Here is a 19,532-nt window from a genome sequence, read left to right as displayed (position 1 = left end):
TATTGAGTTGTGCTTTCATGTAGCCTGACACTCAGCCTGAATTTTCATTTCGTTTTACTCCATTATTAAATCCATTAAATCGCCTGAACATAATTTTTTTATGTGGCTAGCGATTTAGGGGCTGGAGCCAGGCTAGCTTTCATGTGAAATGTGCCCATTCTGAAAACTGATAATAAATACTTCAATCAATCAAACTTCTCTCATGCATAGCTTTATTGGCTAATATTACTGTTCCACCAATAGATTGGTCAGGTACTCAGGTTGTAATGTGAAATTGTGAATAGCTTAATGGTGTGTCAAATCTTTAAAGGAATTGTGTTTCAGTGAGGTATAAAATAGTGCACTCACTCACTTGTACAATTGTTTTTTCTCAACAGGTTCGTTCTCAGCAACATCCTTTTTACTCCCTCCTCCCCTTTCCTTTTTTTCTTTATTTTTATTTACTTTGGGTTTGTTATTTTGTTGCGGAGGAGTCGGCTTTGGTATCGGAGCCAAGCTGTGTTGATGGTCTGCGGACAGTCTGTTCCCACTGACAGACACAACCCTTTTGGATCCACCACTAACGAGAGGAATCATGAGTACAGCCAAACCCAGTGGGATAAAAATTCCCAGCAAGATAGCCAGGACAACAGCCACCAAGGCTGCCCCAAGCACAGGTAAGACTTCTCCATCACCATCCATTACCAGGTATCTCCTAGTAGCAGTGGTCGCTACTGGAAGAATGTTGTTCAAATATGAGCTAAGACATAACTTCTGACCTGTACAGTGTCACAATAGTTCCCCTCTGATCGTATGCAATCTGCTTTCATTTGCAATAAGGGGCACAAGTTTCGGAAGCAGTTAGGATAACCTATCACTATCTCCTTTATAGCTGGACCCAAAGCAACTGTGGCGGACAAAACAGCTGCAAGTGTCAGTGAAGAGCCCCAGGATTCTGAGGAAACCTTTGAGGTTGGCGAGCGTGTGTGGGTTAATGGGAACAAACCAGGAGTCATACAATTCCTTGGGGAGACACAGTTTGCTCCAGGACAATGGGCAGGTATTGTTCTAGATGAGGCCATCGGGAAGAATGATGGGTCAGTAGCTGGGGTCCGCTACTTCCAGTGTGAGGCCTTGCGAGGGATATTCACCCGTCCGTCTAAGTTGTCTCTCACAGAAGGGGAAGACAATGGAACTCAAACTGCTCCACCATCCCGCGCTGCTTCACCCACACCTTCAGTTAGTAGTGTGGCCTCTCATACACCTTCTACAAAATCAGCGCTTCCCTCAACCACTCCGGCCTCCAAACAAGTCACATCTGCTACACAACCTATAACAACTTCCAACTTGGCACGTGCAAACAGTGAATCTGTCTCCAACCTCTCAGAGACTGGATCTGTCAAGAAAGGGGAGAGGGAGCTCAAGATGGGTGACCGCGTTTTGGTAAAGTTTATACAATATTCCGTTATATATCTCAGAATTTCCTAATGTTTTAAAACACGATTGTTTTGCAAACACTTTTTCAGTAGGAATTCAGCAGGAAAACAAATTTAAATCAAACTCAAGAACATTGATCATTTATTTTATTATTTATTTATGTCCTTGTTGCCAATATTATCCCAGAGAAGGGAGGTGGGTGGCTAGACCTTTTAGATGTCAAAATCACAATAACGCAGGTGGGTTACTGGTCAGGAGTCACAGGACTCACTGGCATTCTCCTCCCCTTTCTAATCTCTGAGGAATGTGTTTGCAATATGACCTCTTCTACTTCACCCTCATAGAACCTTACTAGTTAGTGGAAATAGTAGCACTGATGTATTTATTGTAGTTAATCCATGTCTATGTTGTTGTCCTAGTACAGTACCTTCCTTCCTCTTGACAGATTACTTTTTTCTCTCCCTTCCTCCACAGGAGGCTGTATAGCACCATATTATACAAAGAGGAAGTCTGTAACTCACACACTAGGCGGGAGAGGAAATGCCCCCACAAAAATAATTACACCAAATTGAGTCACCAGCAAACCATACATCTGTGTAGTTGAATATTTCAACTACACAACTACTGAATAGTTCAGTTACATTTATGAATGCAAGGCATGCATCTATTGATTTGTTTCCCCCCTCTTTTTTCCCTTCTTTTTTTGCTATGATGATGGTATTCTCTCACCCAGGAGTTCTGTCTGAAATGTTTTGCATTTCTTTTCCAGGTTGGTGGTACAAAAGCTGGAGTGGTACGTTTCCTCGGGGAAACGGATTTTGCCAAAGGCGAGTGGTGCGGTGTGGAATTGGATGAACCCTTGGGAAAGAATGACGGGGCAGTGGCAGGCACAAGGTAACAAGCCACTCTCTCTGAAAGAAAAGCACTTTTGATTAATCGGCTAAAAGAATATTATAAAAACCATTAGTCTAATTGTTGCCAATCACATCTCAGATATTTTCAGTGCCAGCCCAAGTATGGCCTATTTGCACCAGTCCACAAGGTGTCACGCATTGGCTTCCCTTCCACCACACCAGCCAAAGCAAAGACGACCGTTCGAAAGGTAGTGACCACCACTCCATCAGGCCTAAAGCGCAGTCCCAGTGCCTCTTCCATCAGCAGCATGAGCTCTGTGGCATCTTCTGTCAGCGCCAAGCCCAGCCGCACTGGCCTGGTGAGACGTGCACACACGGCAGCATCAAAACTATATAAATGAATGAATACGAGTGCAGTAGGCCATCTTTTTGCGCTCAATTTCACCAGCTTGAACATGCTTCTCTTCTGTCCCTACGCAGCTCACAGAGACGTCATCACGGTACAGTCGTAAGATATCTGGTACCACGGCCGTTCAGGAGGCACTGAAGGAGAAGCAACAGCACATTGAACAGCTGATGGCTGAGCGTGACATGGAGAGGGCTGAGGTTGCTAAGGCCACCAGCCATGTCGGGGAGGTGGAGCAAGAACTGGGCATAATGAGGGACGACCAAGAGCAGGTCAGCACCATCTCACAATGCCTGTGGCCTGCAGCTAATTGACTACAACACATGTATAAACATCCTCCATCTCTTAACCCATTTTGGGGCGGGAACCCCTTTTGGTGTTAGCATTATGTTGTGCTTCTACAAGCTCATAGCGCGCCACTCCGAGCTTGTAGGTCTGCTATTTTTGAAAAATCGAAGAATGACTGACAGAAACATAGCTTTTTCAGAAAACTGTCAGGATGTAGAAGACATTTTTAGAATCTGATCTCAGGTCAAAATGGGTTTGGGCTCAACTACTATGAACTGCGTATGGATGATGGACATCCTCCCATCAATTAAGGCTTAGTCTCTCGAGACAGAGGGCGCTGATTTTTCTTTGTTTTGTCAATGGGTTCCCAGATTGATTTCTATGAACTGGAAAGTACTGTGTGTGGGTGTGTGTGATGAACATCCTCCAAGTGAGGCTTAGCTACCATGAACTGCAAAGGAAACATTTTGTGTCTGTGTGGGCATGTGCGTGAGCATGCATACTGTCTGTATTTGCATGCATTTTCCCCTATATTCATGTTCTTTTCTTTTCATGGCTAAGATGGAGGCCAAGATGGATCAGTTGCGTGCCTTGGTGGAGGCAGCAGACAAGGACAAAGTAGAGCTGCTGAATCAGCTAGAGGAGGAGCGGAGGTAAGGTTTCCCAGAGCTACTGTACATCTAGTCAGGAAGACTGCCGGTATTATGAAATCGATCTGCATAAAACTTTGCATGCACACAGGTAGAACGTCCACCCCAAACACATTAGCCTGTTATAGCTCCTGTTCATTTATAGTACACAGACAAATCTTTTCGGTGATTCCTTGGTCTCCCAGGAGTGTGAGTGCAAAGTTTCACGCAGATTGGTGTACTCTAAACCGACTCGGTCATTATGGTAATTACCATAATAAAACTTGGGCATGTCAGAAACACATACAGGTCTCGCATAGTCATGGATGTTGTACAAATAGGTTACAGGGACTGTCAACGACATGGAGAGCGGGTGCAGTGACGTGGTAGAAGCACTTGGTGATATCATTAAACTGTAACAAAACAAACAAAAATGCAAATGATTTAGGGTACTACATATTAAGGTTTAAAGAAATGCAAAGCCCCAAACATTCTCACTGCTCAGCCTATAGGGCAGGCCTACTGTAGTTCGACAGTGTTGCATACCAAGAGCAGATCTCTCGTGTCCTCACTATATTTTGGCAAGTGACACCACTGCATGATGGAGTAGATACTGTATGCTGTCAGAAATTGTGGATAAACAAGAACAGCACAGCATCTGTAAACAAAGTGTCAAGATCACTGCAGTACAGTAAGGAGATATAGCGATCAGTTGGGTGGGTTACTGCACATGCATGTTTTTGCGAACACGCACGTTACGTGTATTACATTATGGTCAATTAATGTAACATTTAGCCGGAGATTATTTTGCGGTCACGTTGGCCAGCTAATAAAATGCCTAGCAGAAAGAAACCCTGGTCTCGACTGTATTAGCTCAACCATATGCCCTATTTATTATTACTATTGCATTTTAGAAACAACAGTTTCTTCCAATGTGTTCAAATGTAAGGGATTTGTTGATCTTTAACAGGAAGGTGGAGGACCTCCAATTCCGTGTGGAAGAAGCTTGCATAACCAAAGGAGATCTGGAGGTAAGTACATACATCAGGCAGTAACATATTTTCACATGTGAAATACTGCAATGGATCTCAGTCAGGATTGCCTTTTTATCCTTGACATGAGTGATTGAGAAGATGCCTTTAATGCAGACTTATTTGACAAATTAAGATCAATCTTGGTTGTCTCTCCAGGTGGCTGTTAATTGTGATTTAAGATGCAATTGACTGCCATTCTTGTCGGAGCCAGTTAATTATGGCAATGACTGAGTATTTACATTATCTGCAGTTCTTGTTAGCAATAGATAACCAGTCTCGATCAACTTGTTTGCATGGATGAATGAATTCTGCATTCGTCCTCCATGAATGACTTGTCTGAAACCTCATTTAATCCATGTTATTGAAAGGATGGTATTGATGACCATGTCATCAATGCCATTCCTTGCAGGGCTCTGCTGTACCAAAACGTAATATCCACAGCTGGTGTCCTTCATATATTCATGAGGTTGCAAAACCTCATGTTCTCCAGCATCTGAAAACGTCAAGAGTCGGGTCATAGCTTTTATGGACAGTTGTTTCACTGGCAGCGGCTGTCGTAACACAGCCTTTGTTTTGATAAATGTCAGATGATTCATGTCCCTATCTTAAGTTTGCGAGACAGAAAATTGGACTCATATCTGTATTGATTCTGATCAAAAGATTTGTTATTATTCCACAGTGCAACACCAGTCAGGTGATCATCCTTGAAGGCGTCTCTCCTCAAAATAGATCTTTAGAAATGAATACAACAGGGTTAGAATACCCCTTTATCTTCCTTTCTATACTAACAAACCGTTTTATACTTACCAATGTCTACATGTTTATTAAATACATGCATGCAGCTTAAAATTCATACAAAAAACTGGAACAAGGAGACCCGTCCAAGCCTCTACTTTGCTTATTGTTTTATGTGGATTTCAAGCTGCTGAAGGTGTACTAATGTGTTATAACCCGCAGTGCCTCTGTATTCATTGATGTGATTTATCCCCCCCCCCCCCTCCTCTTGTCCTTCATGTTGGCCCAGTGCTAAGCATGGAACCACTGGAGATGCTCCCCTGCCATTTCACTGCCCAGTCACTGGCCACAATTCAAACTCCCCATATGCAAGTAAAGGGAAATGGCACTCAATTTAAGAATTCATGCACTTCCTATTTTACGGGACAGTGTATGCATCATTAATCAATAGTTCACACCCAAAGCAAAAAGAGCTAAAACTCTTTGTCATTCCATATTGAATTCCAGCCTGAAGCTGCACCCATAGACACAGTATGGGGGACACATTTTGTTGGGTGTTATTGTTATTGTAGTGCTAAGGTCCTTCAGTACTACTGCATAAGTGCATTCTTGATATTGACACAACTGTAGAGCTGAATCTATTGATTATTCACAAAGGTCTTATTGGAAAACATCTGCAGAGTCCTGTGCACCTCCACCCAAAAGGCAATACACAAAAAAAAAAGCATTTAGCACTGAGCAAATCCGTTAATTCCAATAAAGATGGCGTTGCCAATACTACTTTGCTGCTCTTGGTAGAGTGACACAACTGAGCTAGCATTGCAATACCGTTGCCAAGAGTTATATTGTAACCATTTGTCAGCGGGGTGAGCACCGCTACAGATCATTTTATAATGGTTAAAAAGGTTCAAGTCCTACTATTTGTCACGTATGTGAAATTTGTTCTCCACATTATCATATGCAGTTGATCTAACCCCACAATCCAACCATTCATGAGGAGTGCCAAGCAGGGAGGCATTGGGTTCCATTTTTACAGTTTTTAGGTATGATGTGGGCGGGGATCAAACCCTGACCTCCCAGTTTCAGGGCGGACACTCTAACCACAAGGCCACTGAGCTGGTAATAACTTATAGGTGGTTTGATTCATTGGCTATGTTTGCAATATAACCTATGGCAATAGGTGGCAGCATTGAACAAGTTGCTAAAGCATTATGGGAACTGGGCAGCACATCTTCACTTACTTAAATGAAGGGTTTTGCTGGGTTTTATAGTTTAAAGCTGTTTTGGGGGTTTTTTGGTTGGAGGGCACTTTGGACTTCAACTTTGCCCGTCATCCTATGCCCTTTTGTAAGGACAAATATACAGTTTTAAAATTGCGATTGAAATGATAAAAGTCACATTTGATTTAGTTGTCTTTGAGTCTGAATTAACATACTCTGAGTGGGTGGATGTGTATGAGACTTTGCTGTCAGAAAGGTATTGTAAAATGTCCCCAGGTGACTTTCAGTGTTGGCATGTAAGATTATACTTAATGTTTTTTCGGAACAGGCCATTTGCACTGAAATGATTTAATATAATGCTGAAACTCAGTGGTATTCAACCTCTTGTGAAGAAACTAAAAGTTAACTGAATTTACTGAACTTACAATAGTAACATATAACACTAAATTGATCATGAAATGGTATCGTTGAAATGCATATACTTCACCATACAGTTTTAGGGTGTGAATAGGGAACTTTGATTGATTGATAGACTGAGCCCCTGATTGTATCAGCAATAATAGTAATAAGCATGAAACAGGATAGGTACAGTCTACAGATGAGAGTAGAGAGAGAATATAAAAAATCACACCCGTGTGAAGTGAGGGGCGCTAATATATTAAAGTCTAACTCATGTTGATTAGGTGATGTAAAACAAACGGTGCCAACACAAACATTAAATGCCATTACCAATAAAGACTATATGACTTGAGGGACAATATGATTGATATAATTTTCCCTTCATTGTCAATGGCATTTTAAAAAAAAAACATTGAACTAAAAACAAACAAACCTGTATATAGGAGGGGCTAGCGCCCCTCAAAATTCAAGTAATACGAAAAACAAATCCCATAGCAAATCCCTACTCTTAAGTGTTAATCTTTGTGTCAATGTTGTTTACTTAATTTGGCCTTATCACATAAGAGAGAAAGCCACATTGGTTATGATACCCTGACAAGCTTTTTAGCTTAATATTATAAACACATGTCAAGCATGTAAATTCCCCACTCACAGTATGTCTACAAGAATGCATAGTTATGTTGGAAACTTAAGTAAAATAGTGTATGTGGAGCATAACCATTTCAGCTTTCTCTTAATGTAGGCCTTCATGGTGAAGTCAGTTTTATTTTCTAATTTATTTCTCAAATGTGTAATTCATAACGGTGAACTCTTTGCTTTCTTCACCAGGTTGCATGATTATAAACTGCATCCCATACGCATATCCATAACATGTGACGTTCTCTTTTGCTGCTTGTTATATAACGTTCCATCCATCCACTCCTTGGAATAGTCTCTGTGTACCATTGTTCAAGGCCCCACCTGAATGTTCTGCATGGGGTACCCTTTCACCCTCACGTCACCTCCCTTCCACATCGCTTGTCTCTCCCCATCCTACAAACACACACCAACATTCTAATCACTCCACTCTATCCCCCTGGCCTTTCTGTCTGCATTGGGCTGGCATGTGATGGTGGCACTGGTGTGTTCTCTTCCTCTCCCCTTGTCTACTAACAGACGCAGACCAAACTGGAGCATGCCCACATTAAGGAGCTTGAACAGAGCCTGCTCTTTGAAAAGACCAAAGCTGAGAAACTCCAAAGAGAGTTAGAAGACACTAGGGTAATGGCTTCCGCTCTGCCGCTCACTGCTTTCATGGAAAGAGAAATGAGGGGACCGGGAACAATGTTAGAACAATGATGAACAAGTGAACACAAGTCGTTGCTGAGGAGTGTCAGGGCCTCAGGTGGGCTTGTGGTTAGAAAGCTAAATGTAAAAAAAAAAGAAGGAAAACACCACAAAAAATCACATAATAGAAGAAATTGATTGACATTTGGTTTATTTTTACTTAACAAACATATACAATAGTTATTTCTTTAACTTGAAAGACTTGGCTGAGTCAATGTTCATATCTGTTTTTGCCTTTACTGGTAAATGGTGCTGTATCTCTGTTTCATCAGATGAACCTCTGCCTAGCAGCCCAACTACTTGTTTCCTGTTCTCCTTCCCTGTACCCTCCCTGCTCCACCTCCTGTCTTTGCTTTTTGGGGGACATGTCCCCACCTCTTGTCTTTGCTTTTTGGGGGTTCCCCACCTCTTGTCTTTGCTTTTTGGGTGACATGTCCCCACCTCTTGCAAGTCTTTAACATGCACCTGGGGTATCACAGCCACAGAGGGATATGCATAGTTATATAATTCTAAAATCTTGGTTATGAGGTTGAAGGTCATAGGTTGAAGGTCATAGTTACACATTTGTATATTTATTTAAACAATCTGAACAACATTAAAATGTTCCTGTTGTGTGTGTGTGTGTGTGTGTGTGTGTGTGTGTGTGTGTGTGTATATCAGAAATAACATTAATATTTCCTTTAAATTCAAATTAAATCCCATTATTATGCCCTACACTTGACTTACAACTGTTTATATCAGTTGTGGAAATAATTCACAGAAGTCAATTTTTATAGTTTTGACCATACCCTCTATACCCAGAAGAGGTCAGTATAATGTTTTCTTGTCTATCCAAAGTAAGCATGTGTCCGCCTTGTAAACTGAATTGAATCAGTCATTATTGGAGTTGGGCCAAGTTTGACTGCTTTTCTTTCTTGACCTATGAATGTTTTATGTCTGATATTGAGTGATTTCCATTATGGATCATCTGAAAATGTCCATTTATTCATAGTGGCTTTTATTAAGCTTTACTAAGGAATCATGTTGTAAAAGTAAGCGGCTCCATGTGTGAGATTGTCCTTTGTGTTATTTGTCATTGGTAATGATTTATCCACCCTGCAGGTGGCCACTGTTTCAGAAAGATCCCGTATCATGGAGTTGGAGAAGGACCTCTCGCTGCGAACCCGAGAGGTAGCTGATCTGCGGTTCCGACTAGAGTCCCAGCATGGCTCTGAGGGTTCCGACTCTACTCTTTCACCTCTCCTAGAAGAGATGAGCTCACTGAGGGCTCAACTGGCCTCCCAGGAAGCCACGCAGCAAGAGGAACAGGTGAAATACAAGGAGAAGCTGGAATCTCAAGAAAAGACCCACAGTGAGGCGCTCGCCCAGCTTCAGGCCTCTTTCGTTAAGCTGTCTGGTGACAACGAGCAGCTACGGATGCGCCTGAGTCAGGCAGAGAAAGAGAATGCAGATGTCATTGAACTGTGGCGTAGCAAGCTTGAGTCAACCGTTGCCTCTCACCAGCAAACCATGGAAGAGTTAAAGGTGTCCTTCAGCAAAGGGGCTGGTGACCAGACAGCGGAGTTAGTGGAGACCAAGAGCGCCATAGAGAGGTTGAAGGTGGAGCACAAGTTGGCTTTAGAAAATGCTGGATGCAGACATGAGGCTGCCACCAGAGCTTGGGCTCAGGAGATGGAGGCTCTGAAAGCAAAGATGATGCTGTTGACCGAAGAGAAGGAGCGACTGGAGGAGTCTGTGCGGTCCAGCATCGATACTGCTGAGGAACAACATCTTGTTGAGATGGAGGATGTGCTCGGTAAACTGCATGCTGCTGAACAACAGATAAAGGAGCTGGAGGAGAGAGAGGCACAGTTGGCCCAAGAGGCGCAGGACAGGATGAGAGAAACCAAAGAACAGATGGCAGCAATTGAGACCATGCGCTCCAATGAGGCTGAAGGTAACCAGGAACTCCAGACCTTGAACACCCAGTTTGAGGAGGCCCAAACCCTGGCAAGCTCACAGGGTCTCAAGGTAGGTTCCTTTGCCTCCTTTGCTGTTCAAAATTCTGTCAAATTCCACTGCAATTTCATGTTGTTGTATTAAACCATTAAAACTGGGGAAACATCTGTCATTTTAGCTACTGTATATATCGTCGCTGTTGGGCTGAAACCTAAATTGGGGCGACGATGAAAATAATGGAAGTTTCTCTCTTTTTGCTTGCTTCTTATATTTTATTCTCACTGGTGTTATTATTCATCTGACATGTGTTGTAGGTCATTGAGTTGAGCTCCATGCTGGACAGCAGACAGCAGGAGCTGATGTCCTTACAGCAGAGACTGTCCACTGTACAACAGGACAAGGACACTCTGCAGCAGGATGTGGGGACCCTGGTGAGCCTTGATGCTGATTTATACTTGGTCATATGACACTGTCGCCCACAGAAGATAGCTCAAGCATGTAATTCTGCTTTAAAACTCCACTTTAGTGGCCCCTAGGGTAGCTACCCTCACAAAAAACATGCGGTAATCCTGGTCACTAAACTGCCTCCCCCTGGCCAGCCGGGGCGCCTGATGGAGGGGAAAGGAACTGGTTGGAATAACGTGTTCCTTCCACGCGCTACGTCCAACCAGGGAAACTCCCCCCTGGCAGGTGTAAAGGACAACTTGGACACTCCGTTGCTCTCCCCTTGTCCCCCATATATGGGGACTAGGTTGGTGGAGAGTGTGTAGAGCCCAGGATCACATTAGATGATTGACACAGGGGTGAAAAATTGGGTACAAAATTGTGGGACAAAAAAAATATATATATATAAAAAAATAAAAAATAAACTGAATGAATGAACTTTCTTAATCTAACTTTGTTTGGGACCTCAAGATGAGGGAATTACAGGGGCATTATCTCATCATTACAGTAATCGCATTCACACCTAGCATGGCGCATTTCATGAATTTACATGAAGCTGATATTAAAACTTTTTCATAGAAAGAAAAGTTGGCTGAAAGCACAGAAGAGCAGACTAAAGCAGTACAATCTATGCAAGGTAAATGACACAATTTGTTCTGCCAGTCAGATGAAGGTCTTAATGATTTTAGGATCATAAGTTCTGCTGTATGATTCTGTATAATGACATGCCTGGAGTTGAACAACAGCCATTTCCCCCACTTTATTTTCCAGAACTGCTTGACGAGCTCAGTAAAAAGGAAGAGCATTGCACATCCCTTTCCACTGAATCAGAGAATCTAAAAAGCCAAATTACAGGTCAGAGAAAGGGTTACCATCACGATTATGATCAATTATTGTTTATATAATCTTAATTTGTTTTACAAATATATCACAAATAAGCAAACACAATCGTAACATTACTTAGAAGAAGAATGATAGTAAGCATGCCACCCCAAAGCTGGTAGGCAGTTTTTATAATACTCCTGATGACCATAACTTTAATATCATATGATATCTTTACTTAGGTTTGGAGAGGAAACAAAAAACTGGAGATGAGAAACTTGATCAGCTAACGAAGGACAAGGCCAAGCTGGAAAGTGATATTTCAGGCATGGTGAAGTCATCTGGCAATAGTTCAGTACAGCTTACCAAAATGAATGAAGACCTAGTGCAGAAAGAAAGGTAAATGTGGTTTTTGAGGCTGTATGTTTGACCAATTTGTTGCTGATGAATGTGAAAGTTGCAAAAGACTGGAAGAACTGGAGAAGTTGCGAATTCATTACTGATCTGTGTAATCAATACTCATCTCTTGCTGGAATTATCACATTATTATCCTCTGCAGTGGCCTGGCCTCAACATTTATTTTGGGTGGATTATTTTCAAGTATATATCAGCGAGTTAAAGGACTACTTCACCACTTTTCAACCTATCTTCATCTTCATATACTAGGTCCTCACTAATAATCATGATACAATGGCACAATCTTTTTCTACTCAGTCTGTGTCTAATAGGAGGGATGTGGGCAATTTAGAAAGTGTCTTCCAGTGACATCATCAATAGGCAGATTTTTTTTTAAACAAGATTTTTTTACAAAAATGTTAAGATTTTCATTGTCGTGAGAACGATGGCTTCCATTTTCGCATTGCAACTTTTCAGGACTAAAAGCCTGCAGTTTCTATTAGCTTGGATTCCCCATAGATGATGTCACTGGAAGACGGTTTCTGAACTGCCCACAGCCCTCCTATGAGACACAGACCGTGCCATTTATTTTTCTCATGATTATTAGTGAGGACCTATTATATGAAGATAGGTTGAAAAGTGGTGAAGTGGTCCTTTAACACAAAAAAACTAAACCGTTAGTCTGAATAAGTACCCTATTTTATACATTGACATACGTTTTTGTACAAAAATGGCGACAATAATCAATCTACAAGCTCAAAAGGTGATGCATCACCACAACGCATTGTGAGTTTATACATTGGCAATTTATGTATTACTTTTATAATCAAATTGATTAGTTCAATTAACTGTTGGACTTACACTTGTTCTTTCTCCAATCATACAGGAGACTGGAGGAGTTACAGAGCCAACTTGCAGAAGAAAAGGAACAGGTGGCACACTTGTCCGAGCAACACCAACAGGAAGTGTCCCGCAAACACCAGGAACTGAAAGAGACCAGAGATGACTATGAATCTCAAATAAGCACCCTCCAAGAGAAGATTGTTAACTTTGTGAGTTTTGAGACAGTTAGCTGTGGTAGAACAGTAGATACTAGGCAGTTGCATTTTCAACATGGGGTGAACCCAGGGTAAGCACACATGCCGTTTCAGATTATTTTCAACCTGGGGCAACTGACATCTGCAGGGTCCATGCAGACATACAGCATAGCAGACATCTGCCATGGAGGTCCTTGTGACCTGTCCATGGGAAATGCTGGGGTTTGTAGGCTTTGAGTACACTTGACTATGAAAGGCAAAAGACTGTGTACAGATATATACATATCCTGTTTTCAACACGCTTAAGCACCTTAACTGCACTCTGTCCCATCCAGGCCCGTGCCAGAGGGTCCTGGTACCATCAGTTGCAAATTCTTGTCATTTTCAACTGCCCCCCTCAGTCATTTCATCCTGAAGCCGTGCCTGGTCCCATCCAAACAACTACAGTATGTTATTGCTCATTATGTTTTGTATTTTTCTTTTCTATTGTCTAGGAGAAAGATTTGCAACAAGGTGAGACCGTGGTTAAAGATCTGAAGGCCTCACGGGAGAAGGCCATCTCTCAGGCTTCTGAGCTCCATGTGAAGGAAGTTGAGGAACTGCGGGTTCAGTCTGACAAATTGAAGCTGGAGCTCAGCTCCTCTAAGGAGAGAACCCAGGAGCTAGAGAAGTTGGTATCTGAGCTGCAATCGTATAAGGAACAGGTCCAGGTGAGTACCTGGAACCACAGAGTTGGGGTTTTTAGTTTGCCATGTTTCAGAGTACCTAGAAATGGTTGTTTTGGTGTGTTAATGTTGGAGATGACAATTAGCCCTTCACTAAATCCCACCCCAAAAAGCGATTGTCCAATGCCAATCCAAATAGTTTAGCAACGGTTACTATGCAGGTCAAGATTTCTTCACTGGTAACGTGCCTATTGGACAAGGATGCGTTGGGGAGGGACTTAGTGAAGGGCTAATTAGGCAGTGATATAAAAAATGAGATGAGGTGTTCAAAGGTATCAGATTAGTTTTTAGGGTCCATTTGGAAATCCCTAAAGCGTTCGTAGCCCACCAGGTTTGCTCAAGTTAGATTGAAATAAGGAAATGAGAAATGACAGAATGCTGATTTGATTCAGTCTCTAGATTTTACCGTTAAATTACCATTATGCTTAAGAAGTCTGTTTTGGAAAGTTCACTTTGATGGACTTAAGTATTATTTATTTTATGCTCAAGTAGAAATGTTGTCTAGTCACTAGACTGTAGTGGATAGAAATGACCCATTGCCCTTTAAAGGGCAACTTCACTGAACATTAATCCTTTCATTCCATTGTGAGGAGAATCTGACTAAATCTGTCTGTTGAGTGCTCGTTCTTTCTGCGCTGGAGCTCGCTGGAATCCTACGTAAGACGGGATAAAATGCATTGTTTTACATTAAGCTGGCTGGCTTTACAGCACGAAGGAATGCTGGTGATGGAATTTAGATTTATTGCAGTGGTGAGGTGAAACTGCAATGCAACATTGCATAGTTCAGGGTGGTTTCAGGTGTGGTTTTGGCTGCTTTGGTTTTTTTATGCTTTTCCAGCTTAACCTTGCCATTTGCATATTATTTTGCCCATATCTTCTTGGTTTATTTTTGGATTCATCTTACCATTTCCTTTTATATACCCCTCCCTTTTTTCCCCCCAACTCTCCCAGTGTGTTTCTGCTGAACTTGACTCCTCCAAGCAGGATGTTGAACGGTTGTCCAAAAACCTGGAAAAGCAGATTTTAGATCTTGACCACATGTCTAAGGAAAGTAATGATGTTAAAGCTCAGAAAGCTGGACTGGAAAAGCAAGTTTCAGATGTACAAGTCAAGTTATCTGCATTAGAGGTTACTTACCAGGAGCTTTCACTCAAGAATGAAGAACACCTAATAATAAGAGATAAGCTTTCAAAAGACAAAGAGGAATTACTCTCCAACAACAAGCAGTTGGATGAAAAGAAGATTTCTTTGTGTAAGGAGTTCGAGAAACTCAAAGACGTTCTTCAGGAAGCACAGAATGAAACACAACAACTGAAGTATGCAGAAATTGAACATCAAGCCCAAATTGAGGAACTTCAAAGGGAAAACAAAGGGAAAAATGAGATTGTCTTGAAGCATCAGCAGGAAATTCAGCAACTTGAAGCGAAGAAGAAGAAACTTGTTGAAGATTTTGAAAACATCTCTAAAGAGAGAAACAGACTTCAAGAAGAGTTCAGTCAGAGCAGGTTGAAGTTGATGTCAGAGAGAGATGATGTCATTTTGGAGAGAGACACTGCCCGAAATGCAAAAAAAGCTCTTGATAGTAAGAATGCAGAGTTGCAGGCTAAAATTCAATCTTTGAGCCTAGAAAAAGAGGAACTCACTATGAAGAATACACAGCTTCAGACTGAAACAGAATCACTGACAAACGAGAAGAATGAAATGTCTACTAAAATCAGTGCAGCCATTTTGGACAAAGAGAGCCTCCACACAATCAATGTAGAGCTCCAGAATCAGCTTAATATCTGTAAGAAAGATTTAGAGAAGTCTGTCCGTGATTGTGAAGAGCTTCAAGCCTCAAAAGCGAGCCTGGCCAAGATGCTGGAAGAGTTCAAGACAAGCAGTCAAGTTACTGATTCTGAAAGACTTCACCTTATGCAGGAGAAAGAGGACTTGCTTGCATCCCAACGAAAGGTCTGTTCTGAGAAGGAGGAAATTACTAAGGAGATGGATGAATTAAAAGAAAAGCTTCAGGTCACAACAGAACAGTTGTCAGCATCCAAGCAGAAAATGGCAGAAGGAGCTTCATCTTTTGAGCAAGAGAAGCAAGCACTTCGTCTCCAAAATGCAGAAACTGACAAATCTCTACATGCTCTACGAAAACAGAAGATGACCATAGAATCCTCATTGGAGCAGCAAAAGGTGGAGATTGAGCATTTGATACAGGAGAAGGGAGAATTAGAAGAACAATACACAAAGGCAATGTCTGAAAAAACTGTTCTTTCTCAAGAGCAAGATGGTCTAGTTGGCAATATCCACAATATGAAGGACCAATTGGACAGTTCTGCCAAAGTAATTTCTGAACGTACTCAGGAGAACTCCAGTATGTTAGCAATGCTAGAGGAAACCAAACTTAAAAGAGATGAAATAGAAGCCGAGAGGAGTTCTTTAAAACGAGACAAGGCAGACCTACAAAAGCAATTGCAGACGCATCAGTTTGACATGGAAAAGCTCGAGAAAGGAAAAGCTAACCTCTCTGAAGAGTATAACAGACTGAAAGTTGATGCTGAAAAGGTTCGTTTGGAGCTTGTTCAACAGGTAGATAATCTCACTAGAGATTGTGACCAACTACAATCGCATCAGAGAACAGCTGACAAAAGTGCTGAATCCTTGCAGAAGGAGAGAGAGAGTTTACTTCAGCAGGTTCAGGATTTAAAGGGTCAGATAGAATCAGTGTCAGAGTCCAAGAACCTTCTGGAGGGCAAGCTCCAGGGTGAAACCATTGAACGGAACAAAGTAACCTCCAGCAATGATGGGCTCACCAAAGAGATTGAAGACCTTCAGAAACGGTTGTTAATGCTGACACAAGAAAATGCCAACATGTCGTCTTGCCGTAACACAGCTGATGAGGAAAATAAAGCTTTAATTGTCAATGTTGAGTCTTTGGCCACACAACTGAAGCAGAAAGCACAAGAAAACGATCAGTTGGCAGAAGATAAAGAAAGCTCGTCAGCTAAGCTTCAAGACATGGGCCAAGAGATTGCCCGTGTTGCTAAGGATAAGGATGCTCTTTTAGCTACACAAAGCATGATGGAGCAAGACATTTCTTCTCTCCGCAGTATCCAGGAGAGTAATGATGAAGAGCGTGCAAGGCTTCTTAAGGAGATGGAGAAGTTGCAGGCTACACAGAAACAACTGGAGGATGATGCCAAGTCCCTACAAAAAGATAAAGACTGTATAGAAAAACAGGCAACAGCTAATGTGACGACAAGCCAAGAACTTTCCATCAGTGTTGATAAACTAAAAGCTGAGAGAGATGCTCTGAAAATGGAGAGAGATGAAGCCACACAGCAAGTCGCACAGCTTGAGACCCAACTCAAAAATGCTCTTTCTAAGCAGCTTGAGGTATTCCCCTAATAACAATCCCTGACACTTACCTACATGTTAGACTTAGAATGGCTGGAGATGTATTGCCTTCTCACTGCATGCTTGCTGCTTTGTGAAAAAGAAAAGTAGGACACTTTGTCCTACTTTTCTTTTTCATGTCTAATTTCTCTCTTCCATTCACTAACTGCTTTTTGGTAAACTATCTCCAAGCCATTGTTGTTCCCTGTGGACTTATAACGTGATCTAAGGTTCCAGTCAGGTTCCAATATTGACATTTATAAAATATAGATGTGTATATAACCCTACTTATTTTTTATTATTATTTGACACAACCTTTGGAGCTCTCTTTTATATTTTTTTATTGGATTCTTTCCATTTTAAAATGCAAGACACATGAGGAACCTTTGGAGCTCTCTGGCTGAATTTGATGAGAAATACTCTAATTATAGAGGAAAAAGGTAGCGGAGAAGGGTAATAATGAATCAATTCTCCAGAGCTATATGATTAATTCACAGTGCAAATACACACATTACTTTACCTACAATTTCCCAAAATATCCGTTCTGAGGCCACAGGGTTACAAATGTCTGTATATTTTGTCTGGTTTATTTTCCATTAATGACCACCTCATTATACATTACCCCTTAATTATAGTTTTAGATTTTGACTAAAGGACCATACTGCCTGGCATGTTTAGCCAATTTACTACAGGTCATGGCCATTTTCCAAAGCATACCATAGTCTGTTTAATTTGCGGCGAAACCTCGCTCAAATTGATAGCGAATATACAGTAGGAGGTTTGGACGACGTCGCTGCACGGCGCATTGTCGCTTGCGTTACGTCAGGACAGTCACAATGAAAAACATATATTCTAATGAGAATTCATTGTTCGCTCGCTCGCTTCTATTGCTGGCAGTGTAGATTAAGTGTTATGAAAGGCCACTTCACGGGTTTAGCCTTTATGGGGAGTGGAAGATCAGGTCCGATCAGGTCCATGACTAATACGTAACTAACTTTGACATTATTATTCAAATATGCTTGGTAATGTTTAATGACTGTGGACAAGATGTCAACAAGAGTGAAATCTAAAAATAAAACTATTACAGAACATGGTCCATATGATTCGAAATGGCCAAAGCTGTGAATAGACAATGACATACTGATGGCATGGCAGTATGGTCCTTTTAAGATCTGGGCCGTTAATTCCATAGTGCTTCATGTAAAATACAGGTTATCTCTGGTTTTGGAAAGGGCCATGAACTGTGCACAAATCTGTTTAGTATAGATTGGCATGATCTATTGCAATATTTAGATCCTAATTATTATAGTGGCACAATGTATAGGGATAGCTAACACACAAAGCATGCAATTTAATTCTGCACAATATGTACTTTAATTTGGTTGATAACAGGAATTATATCACTTGTTATATTTACAGATCTTGTAATAATTGTATAATAGCTGTTGACCGCAACCCATCCCTATTCAGATGGTAATGTATTATTTTTTTATAAACATTTTTTCTCCCTCACTATCAAGGTTGCCGAGGTCTCTGGGAAGACTGGTGAGGCCCTTGACCAACTGACAAAACAGAAAGAGAGTCTGCTGCAGGAGAAGACTGAAGCTCAGGCTTTGGTGGAGCAGCTCCAATGTTCTAAGAAGGAAATGGAAACTCAGGTATGAGTAGCACCACTTCTTCTCTTGTCGAAATTTGGAAATACTAGAGGTTCCCGCGCCTATGTCCCATAGTGTTGGGGACTTTGTCAAAGTACACACCCACCCTCCCATTAGCTAATTTTAATATTTTTTTAAAAATAAATATGTTTATATTTTGGCGGTCTTAGCTGGAAATGTTGAAGCAACAGAATTCCAAGTACCAACGTCATCTCAACGTATCCAAGGAACAGCTTGGCTCTGAAGGTCAGAAGATCACAAGTCTGTGTCAAGAAATGTGAGTATACCATTAGTTTTTAGTTTGGATTGAAAGTGAAAGCAGTAGATCTCAAATGGCGTAGAGTTTCATTTGTGGGGGTTTGCTTGAGATATGCAACAAGCTTGTACTTGTATTTGTTGTGTTTAGTGAGGCACTTAAAGAATCAAGTTCCATGAAGTCCCAGTCCCTGGAATCTCTGCAGGTGGAGAACAACAGGTTGACTCTGGAGCATGATGGCAACCGCAAGGTTAATAGCTTTCCTACCTGACTTCCTACATCATAGAACATTTTGCATTGTACTTATTCACATTAATTTAATTTACAGTGAGTGAACAAAATAACTTCTATGCGTTTGTTTTTTCTAGCTGGAGGCTGAGTGTTCAAAACTCAAAAAAGAGTTTGAGGTGCTGAAACAAAGGTAAATGTAAAAGTAGTAATTGTGTTGGTTTTGGCAGTAACTTTAAAATTCTAGATGCATTCAAACGGTGTGTCTTTAAAGAATCGAATTATTTTTGTTTAACCGTGTTGTGTTTTGTCCTCAAAGCCTACCAAACAATGCCTTCAG

At 41.4% G+C, this 19,532-nt stretch overlaps 1 protein-coding gene across 4 annotated transcripts in view; it reads left to right on the top strand.

Annotated features, from left to right (window-relative positions):
* clip1a (CAP-GLY domain containing linker protein 1a) overlaps positions 1 to 19,532 on the top strand; it is a 32,982-nt gene that overhangs the window by 6,518 nt on the left and 6,932 nt on the right. For 2 of the 4 annotated variants that reach the window (XM_083783272.1, XM_083783273.1), the window contains 20 exons: positions 378 to 656; positions 872 to 1,422; positions 2,186 to 2,310; positions 2,410 to 2,629; positions 2,751 to 2,948; positions 3,526 to 3,617; positions 4,564 to 4,624; positions 8,137 to 8,241; positions 9,409 to 10,317; positions 10,560 to 10,676; positions 11,269 to 11,326; positions 11,461 to 11,544; positions 11,754 to 11,910; positions 12,794 to 12,959; positions 13,439 to 13,654; positions 14,621 to 17,053; positions 18,574 to 18,711; positions 18,879 to 18,985; positions 19,115 to 19,214; positions 19,333 to 19,385. In XM_083783272.1, coding sequence (XP_083639398.1) covers positions 575 to 656; positions 872 to 1,422; positions 2,186 to 2,310; positions 2,410 to 2,629; positions 2,751 to 2,948; positions 3,526 to 3,617; positions 4,564 to 4,624; positions 8,137 to 8,241; positions 9,409 to 10,317; positions 10,560 to 10,676; positions 11,269 to 11,326; positions 11,461 to 11,544; positions 11,754 to 11,910; positions 12,794 to 12,959; positions 13,439 to 13,654; positions 14,621 to 17,053; positions 18,574 to 18,711; positions 18,879 to 18,985; positions 19,115 to 19,214; positions 19,333 to 19,385 — 5,972 coding nt within the window. In that variant the 5' untranslated portion in view covers positions 378 to 574. The remainder of the gene's footprint in view (positions 1 to 377; positions 657 to 871; positions 1,423 to 2,185; positions 2,311 to 2,409; positions 2,630 to 2,750; positions 2,949 to 3,525; positions 3,618 to 4,563; positions 4,625 to 8,136; positions 8,242 to 9,408; positions 10,318 to 10,559; positions 10,677 to 11,268; positions 11,327 to 11,460; positions 11,545 to 11,753; positions 11,911 to 12,793; positions 12,960 to 13,438; positions 13,655 to 14,620; positions 17,054 to 18,573; positions 18,712 to 18,878; positions 18,986 to 19,114; positions 19,215 to 19,332; positions 19,386 to 19,532) is intronic. The other 2 variants (XM_083783274.1, XM_083783275.1) reach the window with 2 other exon arrangements.

Source organism: Protomyctophum parallelum (assembly GCF_964188405.1).
Source record: "Protomyctophum parallelum genome assembly, chromosome: 15".
Classification (NCBI taxonomy): domain Eukaryota; kingdom Metazoa; phylum Chordata; class Actinopteri; order Myctophiformes; family Myctophidae; genus Protomyctophum; species Protomyctophum parallelum.
This window is presented reverse-complemented; position numbering and strand designations above follow the sequence as displayed.